Here is a 12,242-nt window from a genome sequence, read left to right on the forward strand (position 1 = left end):
AACCTCAAAAAAAGACAAATTGTCACATTTGCTAAGCTGGATCCAGAGAGGAGAAGAGACATTTTTGTTAGAAAAAATGACGCAAAAGATAAGTCAGTTATCAAAATCAACATCAGCTGACTAATCTATTGATCAACTAATTGTCTCAGCTCTCTGCTTGAAGCTTTAAATAAACAAATACATTGATTCATGCATCACTAACAAAGAGAAACTACATTATATTTTGGATTACACACATGTTAAAATGGCAGGTGGCATCAAATCCTGCTGCATTTGACTGAATCATATCACATAGTGTTCCTGTTGTTTTTGTCCTCTCCCAGACAAAAATATCACCTTTTCCGCCTCAAACCATGCTGTTAACTAACTGTAAATGCAACTAAATGACTAAGGAATAAGAATAAGTAAAAAAAAAAAAAAACAATGATAAAACTGGATCGTGGATATTTTTCATTTTGGAATATTTTCTCTGTTTGGTTTCTGTGGACAAAACTCTTAACAGATGAACTCTTTGAGGTGTCAAGAGGCGTCAAACAATAGGGCATAGCATTGTTTTGACTGGTCCAAACAGAGGTGTTTCTCTCTTCATTTAAGTGACACAAGCCTTTTGTTAAAGCTGCCGAGCACCAAAGCTGCTGCTCTGCGCTGATGAGAGCAGCCGATAAGAAAATACAAGATGTGCATTTGTAAAATAAAACAGGCGGCTGACAGTTACACTAATAAGGTAATAATGGCACCGGTTCTTCAGCCCAACAATGCAGACCTGCCCCAAGGCACCAATCAAAAATTAATACTAATTATCATGTGAATACTGCATTAACTCTGAAGAATTATGAATTATAAATCTGCAACATGGTTCCCCTCTCAGAATGGCCTTGCTTGCATGAGGATGTGATTTTTTTTCTCTTGCTGAGGCCTTTTTGAGAACCTGTTTCAAAATAAAATAAGTGGCACTGTTGTGGTATACAAAAACAAATTATCGTGAAATCTACTGTAATTATGTCTTTACAACACACATAATTCACAATTGACCTTTTTGTCATTTACATTCATTACAAAATGATTTAAGGAGATATTAGTTTACACATTTTTCACATCCCCTGAGTACTTATATTAATTTCACTTTTGGCTGACTCTGGACATGAGAGTGGACTCAAAGCACTTTAAGCTGAAACACTATTGGTTTTGGTAAATCATTTAAAGCTTTAAACCAGCCATTACGTACAATTTAAGAGGTTCAAATGCTGCTCAAGTGTTGTCCAAATGTCTAAAGTTATTACACATTATTGTTTTAAATGGTGCTACTATGTGCAGGATGTGTCAGTATATCAGAGTAATTAGACAACTGTGAACAACACAATATGTGCCGAGAATAATCCAATGAAATGTGCCAGATCATGACTGCCTGAAGATTACTGCTATAATAATGTTTTTCCTCATTTGTAATTAAATGTTTAGGGAATATTAGTACTAATATTAATGGGTTTTCTCTGGTTTTTTTTTACCAGTTTGATTTTGTTATATACATATATATATATATATATATATATATATATCTTTGTTGTCCTTACAGTACTCACACTAGATTATTTTATTAGTCAGAATAGATCTCTCATTTTTAATTAAATATACGAACAAATTGTCTGCAAGAAGTTAATATAAAGTTGGTTTAAACAAATCTGTTTAAAGCCCAAATTGTGTTTTTCATATATTTCAAGTTTTTCATTTATCTTATTAAAAGTCAATGTTAATGATTTACAGGAGCAACAATCTCTCAGGTCTGGCTGACCGGCTTGTCATTGGGGACGAGGCCAGTGTCTGCAGCAGCTCTACAGTAGAGCTGGTAACATCATGAAACCATTTCTCTCTGTTTTACTCACACACACACACACACACACACACACACACACACACACACACACACACACATACACACACACACACACACACACACACACACACACACTTGCACAACTTAATGCATTTAAACAGAAAACTGTGTGCAGGAAAGTGAATGCACAGAAAAAAACACATACATTCATACAGAAAGCACACACAGACACACACACACATATAACAAAAAAATCACATAACCAAACACACATAAAAGGAAAATATAAAAACATAAAAGAAAAAAAACCCTGCATTTTATCAGCCAGCTCCTCTGGCAGCTTGAAGTGGTCACCACTCCTCAGGCTTTAACCTGAATAAACACAATAACAGAAAAGGTCAGTGAGTCTTGTCACTGAGACCACATGTACTGACACTGCGTGATGCAGTGAGCACTGTTTAAACGCCCACAGGTCTCAACATAAATGAAAATAAACTGAACATATTTCTCTGCCTGCTGCAGATGTGTTCCAAGTTTGGTCTCAAGACGGTTTGCAAACCATGATGTGATGGACATGATGTCACACCTTGATCCCCACCTGTCACAAATCATATGTAACATATCCAAAATGGAACCTTAAGTGCAGGGGAACTCAGGTGAGTCCAGTGTAAGGAATTGGGAAAGTCTCACAGAAGAAGGGTGGGATACAGTAAGCAGTACCGTTATCCCGTGGGTGCAGCTTCAAATGAAGCTCCCTCCACAGTGAAAACCTTCACCTTCTTGGTGCACTTCACTGTGCAACAAGGTGTCACACAGTGTATCTACGTCAGCTGGCAAGCCATTCTTAAATTACAGAGGTTTGATCGATTGTGTTTTTGGAGCATCTTTATTTAAAAAAGATGCTCCAAAAGGACATAAACAAATTGGCTCAACCTCAGCTGAATCAAGCTCGGGGAACTTCAAAGGAATTGGGATGGTAGAATTACTTGTGTGACAATAAAGGCAAAGTGCCATAGAACCCTAAAACATTCAAGAGACAGCGAGTCATGGTGAAAAGTTCTTTAATGCAGCCCAGAAAAGCCCCCCCCTGAATACCAAACAAGAACATTTCGCTCTTGCCAAAGTTTAAGTGGATGATTTGAGTCACACATATATATTTCATGAGGTTAATGGGCCCCATCAAACTGTGATTAGAGAATCTTCTGGGAGGCTTTTATGCTAGAGTGACAGCTAGAATGGCTGGGCTTGATCTGGCAGTCATTAACGGGCCACAAACAATAATGCTGCATGTGATCTTTCTTGTCAAGCTATATTGAATATATAAATAAGAAAGACTTGTAAACATAACCTTTGACCTGCAGCAGCAACCAAACAGTGAGGGCACATAATATTTTATTTAGTTACATTCACTATTTTATTCTATACTATTCTGCACTGTATTGTTTATTGCATTCTTAAATTCAATGCAGCATGCATAAATAAGCAGCAGCATCAGGACCAAAACTTTGAATGAAAGTACACCACATTAAGCATGAAGCTCTATCTATGCTCTATTATGCTGAGTTAGCATAATACTGGGTTCTAACGTATGGGAGACAGAAAGAACCTTCTAGTTGGATAATAGTGTTAAAATGTCACCTTTATACTTTCACTGTTGTTAACACCACTTTCTGCATTCATCACAACAAGAGGCTGACAAAAGTGTCTCTCTGGCAGGAGATTCTGTATTAGTGAGTATTCAGTGACAGTGACTGGGACTATAAAAGTGAAACTAATGCTTATAATGAGCTCTCAAAGCCAGGATGAAAAGGTAATGCTCAGCCTGCTTTTAAAAATATTATATCATTTTATATACTATTTCATCAATTTTACAAAGAGAAATAAAAGTGACATGAATATGATACTCTGTACTATAGTACAGTTTAAAGTGACTGATGGAAGTTGGTCCGTCATGTTGAATGAACCACCACCGCACCTTGTTCTAATACTAAACAAAGTAAAGCCAGCCCAGATCAATGTGAGCTGCAATAAAATACCGAAGATTTAGTTTAATGCATCCTAATCTAATTGAAATACCATTAGATGTACGAGCTGACAGTTCTTCTGAGCAAGTGCAGATTACAGAATGAGGTTAGTTAAAAAGAGAACAGCTTTAAGATGCATTAGATCATAATACTACATCTGATCTCTTTTCATGCAGGCCCAAACACTCTGCTGTATAAACGACTGAGGGTTTTCCTACTGAGACGGATTCTGGATTTACTAAATTTGACTTTGAGGTGATGAAGTTCAATAGTCAGCAACTTTCACAAGTTTATTTTCTTAAACTCATGATATGCGGCAAACTTCTCAGTATTTGGAACTGTATTGTTAAATATGATTAAATATGATTTTATACCCATAACAAGTCAGAATCAAGCTAAACTCATTCTTATGCCAAAAGATAATAAGACATTTTATTTGTATGGTAGCATGCATAATGATTTATAACCACAACATTTCTATGTAATCCATTCTAATTCTCTTCTAGCCAGTCTAGAAAGACACATAAGTGACCTTGGAGAGGGCCTTTATATGAATCATACTGTGCCACCAGTGTCTGACCTCTTTGACCTCACTGGTCCCCTTGGCAACCTTACCTGACAGAGAAAAGAAACAACCCCTCTTGCCGTTTTACAAATAAGCTTTGGGGTGTTAATGCCAGTTGATGCAGTTGTATCTGTGCTCTTGAATGGTCCATTAGGTCTTTTTGTTTTTGCACATATCACATCAAACAGTGTCTCTGGAAGCTATTTTTGATTTTCTTTTTTAGAAAAATGCACATCTAACATGTCTTTGTATGTCACTGTAGCCCCTGAGTAAGCACTGACCGTCTGGCCCAATAGGAATACCTTCTGTATTCTTTGTATTCCTGCTGTTAGTTCAAGGTTCTGTTAAGATATTGCAGACCTACTGTGTCATACCAGCGATCAGGCACGACACAGTAGTTCTTCTCCCACCTCACTGACAGTACTGATGAAATTCAACGTAATACTTTGCTCTGCTGCGACCGTGGTGCTCTGAAGGAGACTGGCCTGTCGGGAGAGTTTTAGACAAATATAAATAAGTATAAACCTAATGGTAAATACAGAATAATAAGCATCACTCACCTTCGCTTGGATTTGGACCTTTGCATAACAACCAACTACCTGCACTGTGGTCACTGGTCACGCTCCCTTCATGGATATTAAAACTGCTTTAATGGACAATAAAGTGTAAGTAAACCCAGCTGTCACAGGCCAAAAGCATTTCCTACATCAGATGAATACTGAGCCGCTCTTACTGTCCCCAAACATGGCAGCTAGTTAAGCTTAAACACATTTCACTGATGTGACACTGGGAATCTGGCTGTTGCTTCAATTTGGACTTTCCCATAAAATGTACTGAGAGGTTGGAAGAGAAATAAGACAAGTTTTTACTTAAATTACACCTGAGCCCAGCAGCAGACTAATGTGTAGGCAAGTGATAATTATTATAATATGATATCTGCTGTCTGGACATTGGGAAATCCATCAAAAATACCTCCATAAATATTAGGTTTTTATTTGGCAGTAATGAAATGTATTGTTCCTGTATCCTGTAACTATAATTCGTGGCTTTTCTACACAGGAATCACAGTCTGCGCTTCAACACGCCTGTGAGACAGCGTTGAGGGATTCCCTCCTCCAGTCCTCCTGATTTGACCCTGACGTGACGCTGGTAATTAATATCACCAATATAATATCACTGTATTCCTCCAGTAAAATGACTGATTTGCAGCACATTCACACCAGCCTACTCACCATCTTTTCCAGACTGCTCCTCTTCCATGAAGTACAGGCCGACTAGCTCTGAGAAATAAAGCTGTGGACAGTCCGATCAGCTTTGAACTGCTGGTTTAGGGGTTTTCTATAAAGAAGGGTAATTATCTACGAAAGGAATAGTTTTTGCGGTTCCCCTATCTATTGATGTGTTAAGAGGAAAGGCAGTGAGGACTGAGACAGAGTCACAAAAGATGTCTTCTTGGATGACCAAAAAACAAGACATAGACAGTGAGGAGAAGAAACAGCTCTGTGGATATAGGGAGCACTGCGTCCTTGTCTGACTAACATCAGTACCTTGAAAATACTCCAGCAACAATGATGGAACTGCCGAACTGACATGAAGATGAAGAGGAGGCTCTATTTGTTCTCTGCGGGGAAAGAAACAGGAGGAAAGAAGGTGTTTGAACAGAGACACAAGCAAACACTGGCACTGTGCGGTTTCTTCTGTTCAACACTGCACATTCAAACGTTTTATTTTTTTAAATCTTTAATTTAAACGTTTTAAATGTTTTATTTTGAAATGTTGTGAATCTAATTATTGAAGCCTAATTTCCTGTTGTGGCCTACACATACACATTTCTATCTAGACTTACATTTGATCTGATGAAACTCCGAAGGAAGGTTATCCTGTTGTCTTTTATAGGTTTATAATGTGAACTTGTGAGGAATCATAGATGTCTAATGTAGACAGACATATTCAGAATGAATATTGAAGTCCATTCTACTGTATGTTTAGCGCCCCCCCCACCCCCCACCCTCCCTGACACGTGTAGTTCTGGTTTTCCTCCAATAGGGGGCCTTGTTCTCGAATAGATGAACAACCCGGCCGCAGCAGGGGGGTCGTCAGCTGTCCTCGGGTCCTGCTGATATTATGTCCGAGATACAAACGACTGAAAGAATTTCTCCTTTTGGTTTACATTTAGAAAAATCAAGGCAGTGATCTGCATTTTTCTCCTGCATGTCGAAGGCCAACAATGTGACTCCTGGGTTCTCAATAAATAGATTTTCCCATCATGACATAAGAAATGATTTTGATGTTTGCCCGAGATACATTTGGTGAACATCCAATAATATATCCCTCCCTTACCTGTGTGAATCTGTTTTATTTGTAATAATAATTTATAATTATAAAAAAATCCTCATATGGCGCCATAATACCCAAATGATATATTTCTGATCAGTAATCAGTTATTGTGTCAATGTGCGATCAGGAAATGTGACCTTCAGGCTTTAGTTTACCTGAACACATGTGGCATGTTTTGGACGTATATTAAATATTGTTAAATGTTTCAGTACACCGATGATGATGATAATGATGATGATGATGATAATGATTATGATTATGATCGTTATCACCATCAGGGCTTACATATGCATCTTAAAAACTGAAGTGGTAGGACGGTGCTGCCTTTTAAACAGTTTTTTATTTCTCTTGCCTTGAATCTTTGTTTGCAGAAACAAAATATGAGCTTTTGTCACACATAGATATACATTTATTTGTTTATTTGTGTCTTTTCTTTCACGTTGAGAGAAAGAGATGCAGCAGGAGGGCGATTGGAGGGCTCTGGCGTTGACGTCATGACGTCAGAGCAGCAGCGTGGGGATCCTGCAGCCTCCTCGCTCGCCTCCCCCTCCCTCCCCCTCCCTCCCTCCAACTCTGTAGAGACACACGTTATCAGGGAGGCAGCCGAAGGGCCAGTCATCTCCTCACATCTTTTCTGCATCTACCACACTCCCCTTTATCCTTCCTGTATGGTGGATATTATTTTCAGCTCTTCTTTCTTGGGTGATATGGGGGATCATTCCAAAAGTAAGTAAGCTGGACTGTTTGATGGACTTTTAGGACACAGATTTTTCTATTCGCCGCTGTGGCATCACGGGCTGCATTAAAAACTGAGCGGTGCACGGATTTTCTTAGTAATGCAGTATTGTGTGGTAGTATTTCTTTGATTGTGTTTTGAAGGCGTTTTTTTTTAAATATATATAAATTCTGTGTTTTGCTGTAAGAATACTGGCAAAGTCTTCATCTGTTACTCAACATCGAGACTTGTCCAGTGTGCAAAAAAGAGTCCACTGCAAAGCTGAGATAAGCGGGCTGGATCTCAACTTAAATAGAGAGTAAATAGCTGCTGTAGTTGTTGTGTGGTAGCGCATGTTTATCTGGCTGCATATTCAGTGTGTGCTGACAGTGCTGTGGGCTCTTTGCAGAGAAGCCAGGATTCGCGATGTGTGTAGGATGTGGAAGTCAGATCCATGACCAGTACATACTGAGAGTCTCTCCCGACTTGGAGTGGCACGCAGCCTGCCTCAAGTGTGCAGAGTGCAGCCAGTATCTGGATGAGACCTGCACTTGTTTCGTCCGGGACGGCAAAACCTACTGCAAAAGAGATTATGTGAGGTAGGAGTTTGGAAATATTGTCCATATTAGCTGAATCACGTTGAATCAATTTAAATGTAAAGTTAAAAATAATAAGGCCTAAATACAACTAGAATTTGTATTATGAAGAGGCAAAGCCTAATTTTAAAAAAATGTGGACATTAAAAAGTTGCATGACACATTTGTAACTCACAGTGCGCAGTTTAAGGAACATTCTACAAAAAAGGAAAAAAAATACAAACTCCATTTAAGCGGTAATAAAAGAATGTGGCGTTCAGAGAGGCAACAACTCACAACTCAGCCATCAGCCCCAAGTTTTCTTCGTGTTTACGTTCCTTCTTAGAGTTTTAATCCTCTCTCCCGTTTCCTCAATTTTCCAGGTTGTTTGGAATAAAATGCGCAAAATGCAACCTGGGATTCAGCAGCAGCGATTTGGTGATGAGAGCCCGGGATAACGTGTACCACATCGAGTGTTTTCGGTGCTCGGTGTGCAGCAGGCAGCTCCTGCCGGGAGACGAGTTCTCCCTGCGGGAAGACGAGCTGCTGTGCCGGGCGGACCACAGCCTGCTGCTGGAGAGGAGCTCCGCAGGGAGCCCTATCAGCCCCGGACACATCCACTCCAACAGACCGCTGCACCTGGCAGGTCTGCTCATTATGAATTATTATTATCATTGTTGTTATTATTATTATTAATATTATTATTAAAGCACCAGAATATAATAAAATCGGGCCTTATTAAAAGGACCGCCTTAGAAAATGTAGGCTACGAGAGACACTGTCATATTTTACAACTGATTTAAGACACAAAACATGAAGGTAAAAAATAACTGCTTGACTTTAGAATAACGAAATCAAAAAATATTATAAGATTGTCAGTGATTTCTTTTTTATATTTTTTTACCTTCCACATCCAAATAATTTATTTTGTGGTTGTCAGGCTTGGTGTGTGTGTGTGTGTGTTTCCATATCTGAGTGTGTTAAGTGTGTGCTGCGACCTTTCTTCGGGTTAATTTCATAATTGATCTCATTAGCGTTAACCTGCTCTTTTGCTATTATCTGAATAATCTGGTATTTGAGTCGCGACTGTGGCTGAGTGTGTGTGTGTGTGTGTGTGTGTGTGTGTGTGTGCGTGTGCAGAGCTGTCATCCTGAGGGCTCCTGCCAGCAGAGAGGGAACAAAGCAAACGCGTGAATAATGTTCACCAACTTCCTGCTTAAAGCGCTCAGGCCAGAATAAGCGAGGCCGCCCAGCTCAGTGGCCCCCAGCTCAATTTCTTATTTCAGCTGCGTTTTTCAGAAAATAGTCCCCCTGTTTTACGTTGATACGATTTAAGGCTGACAACAGACAGCAGCAGGACGGCAGTGATTCTCCCTCCTCTGTTATTCTGGACCACACTTCTTATTCCCACTTGTCCGCCAAAGACAAAAGGAACTAAATGAGCCTCCTAATTTGCCCGATGCTTTGATTGGATGAACAGTAGAAAGTTATCCTACTGTAGAAATGTGTGATATGATAAATCCTGTCGCACAGATAAACATTAGTGATCCAACAGGAGGCTGAACGGTGCAGGTTAAGGTGAACGCCTGGGACAACTGTCTGGAAGCTGAACGGCTGTCTGAGGCCTCTGTGCTCCATGACAGTCTCTCACAGACCGTTTTCCCCTCCCCGCCCCCAGCAGACCCGGTCACCGTGCGGCAGCCCCCCCATCGGAACCACGTCCACAAGCAGTCGGAGAAGACGACGCGGGTGCGGACGGTGCTGAACGAGAAGCAGCTCCACACGCTGCGGACCTGCTACAACGCCAACCCGAGGCCCGACGCGCTGATGAAGGAGCAGCTGGTGGAGATGACGGGCCTGAGCCCCCGGGTGATCCGGGTCTGGTTCCAGAACAAGCGCTGCAAAGACAAGAAGAAGTCGATCCTGATGAAGCAGCTCCAGCAGCAGCAGCACAGTGATAAGACTGTAAGCATCTTCGTAAGTTTGACCGCTTGATTACTATCAACGATTCTTTCAGCTCTTTTCTGCACGTGTGCTTGTCTTTTTACAGTCATCACTCATGACAACTGCTCTTCATTCTGTTTGTGGCCCAAAGTACAGAGAGAAAACACCAGGACCTCCAGTTTATATTAGTGGTAGTCTACTTCTATCCCATCATTTCCCTCTTTTCTACATGTTAGTTTCTAGAGGCGTCTCCACAAAGACGTAACCACACAGTGGTTCCAGCTGCAAAGCTTATCTCTGTAGTCAAAGTGAATGATGAATCAGCTGCTTTGGCTTCAGTTGCTTCACCTGAAACATTAAAAACATCGTCTTCCTCTCGGACCACAGCTCAGTCTGTGTGAGGATGGACGCACATGGAAGCATGAGGCAGTTTATTTCTCTCACTGTATGAAGGAGGCCTACCTGCAGCACACACACCATCATGCTTGTAATGTCTTTGTGCTCATATTCTGGTTACTTTGTCAGAACCTGCAGGGCCTCACAGGGACGCCTCTTGTGGCCGGCAGTCCTATCCGACATGAGAGCACCGTGCAGGGGAACCCGGTGGAGGTTCAGACCTATCAGCCCCCCTGGAAAGCCCTGAGTGAGTTCGCCCTGCAGAGCGACCTGGACCAGCCAGCCTTCCAACAACTGGTGTGTGTTCAGGACACACTGATCTATCTATCTATCTATCTATCTATCTATCTATCTATCTATCTATCTATCTATCTATCTATCTATCTATCTATCTATCTATCTATCTATCTATCTATCTATCTATCTATCTATGATGACAATGATGCAAACACATATGTTGATGCTCTCATGAATTTTGTTGCATGTGTGCATCACATGCCTGCACACACACACACACACACACGCGCGCGCGCGCGCACCATCCTTGTGTCTCCATGCCAGCAAAGACTGGGAAGCTCAACAAGAATGTTTTTCACAATAAAAGCCTGAATATTGCGCACACTCTTGACACTGTGTCCCTCTGCCCAGGTGTCTTTCTCTGAGTCGGGCTCTCTCGGGAACTCTTCGGGCAGCGACGTGACTTCTTTGTCATCTCAGTTACCGGACACCCCCAACAGTATGGTACCCAGCCCGGTGGAGACGTGAAACGGGGCCCCTCAGACTTGTCGGTCCCCGCTTCTGCAAGGACAATTGCAGCATGATCCCGCCCCCCCCTCCCCTGCATGTGACCAGCTCATCACATCGCCCGAACTACAGAGGAGAGTGTTTTTTAAAAAAATTTCCTGACAAGTGGAAGATGGAACAAAGAAATCACCGACTGACTCCGAGTGTTTTGTGGAGCTTTCATTGAGTCAAGAGAAGAATCGTTGCATGAGTTAATACGGAGGAAGTTGTACAGAAGAGCTCCTGATGGATATACTACAACAAAACCATGATTCCCTCCAAAACTAATTGGAAACATTTCCACTTCGAAACAGATTCAGACATTCTGCGACTTCATTGTGATCATATTGTGTCTTGTTTCCTCAACATGAGAATTTTTTTATACATTTATTGCGTTGTCGAGTCCAGATGACTCTTTGTCTTAAGGTCAGAGCATGATAATCTGCAAACTATTCGTGTTGTAAAATACTTCATCTTAAAGGCAGGATATAGGTTGTTTGAGCTTCTCGGACAAAAAAAGTAAATTATTGTTATATTATTTATTGTTAGGAAAGCGATTCGTAAAGGGATTATTAACTGATAAAAATAAAAAGCTGAATACATAATGTGTCTTCATGACCAATCTTTGCACAGGCGCAGTTTTTTTTTTTAACTCAATCTACTGACCGGAATAATTGACTTTATTTGAAAATCCAGCTGTGGCCTGAGTCACAACTGTCCATCTTTCACTGCAAAGGAAACTAAGTGGTTGCTATAATATTTGGTTCTGCGGTGCATTTATGGTGCAAATTCAGCGAACAGATCCACGACAGAGGGACATTTCTAATTGGGAAATAAATCCAACGAGGATACAGAGCTAAAATGAGTCCCTGCTCTGAATATGCTGCATGTCCTGTTCAGCCTGCATCACGTCGGCCTGCCTGAGCTGAAGCCTGGAGCCTCTGTTGTCTTATCACCGCCCCTCATCTGCGGCGTTTCCCTCTCGGTTATGTGGCAGGAATCGGCCAGTGGTCATTTACTATCTTGGGGGCAAAAATCTGCTGTGAATTGTGCTCAGTCCAGTTACTCTGGT

The 12,242-nt window shown here is 41.0% G+C and overlaps 1 protein-coding gene across 4 annotated transcripts; it reads left to right on the top strand.

Annotated features, from left to right (window-relative positions):
• The first annotated feature begins 7,384 nt into the window (after positions 1 to 7,384).
• isl2b (ISL LIM homeobox 2b) lies at positions 7,385 to 11,153 on the top strand. Of its 4 annotated transcripts, none has more exons than XM_070833405.1 (6): positions 7,385 to 7,483; positions 7,882 to 8,071; positions 8,431 to 8,693; positions 9,726 to 10,024; positions 10,517 to 10,684; positions 11,036 to 11,153. In XM_070833405.1, the coding sequence occupies exons 1-6, from the start codon at positions 7,426 to 7,428 to the stop codon at positions 11,150 to 11,152; spliced, it is 1,095 nt and encodes a 364-aa protein (XP_070689506.1). In that variant the 5' UTR covers positions 7,385 to 7,425; the 3' UTR covers position 11,153. The 4 variants fall into 4 exon arrangements, with proteins under 4 accessions (XP_070689506.1, XP_070689522.1, XP_070689514.1 ...); XM_070833421.1 differs by having other exon boundaries at positions 9,726 to 10,012; XM_070833413.1 differs by having other exon boundaries at positions 9,729 to 10,024.
• Positions 11,154 to 12,242: the final 1,089 nt, after the last annotated feature.

This window comes from Pempheris klunzingeri, chromosome 1, assembly GCF_042242105.1.
Source record: "Pempheris klunzingeri isolate RE-2024b chromosome 1, fPemKlu1.hap1, whole genome shotgun sequence".
NCBI classification, from domain to species: Eukaryota; Metazoa; Chordata; class Actinopteri; order Acropomatiformes; family Pempheridae; genus Pempheris; species Pempheris klunzingeri.

Coding starts and splice junctions, on each gene's coding strand:
- isl2b (XM_070833405.1), top strand. CDS start 7,426: ATGGTGGATATTATTTTCAGCTCTTCTTTCTTGGGTGATATGGGGGAT. Junction 8,072..8,430: donor TGCAAAAGAGATTATGTGAG/GTAGGAGTTTGG, acceptor TCAATTTTCCAG/GTTGTTTGGAATAAAATGCG. Junction 10,025..10,516: donor ATAAGACTGTAAGCATCTTC/GTAAGTTTGACC, acceptor TTACTTTGTCAG/AACCTGCAGGGCCTCACAGG.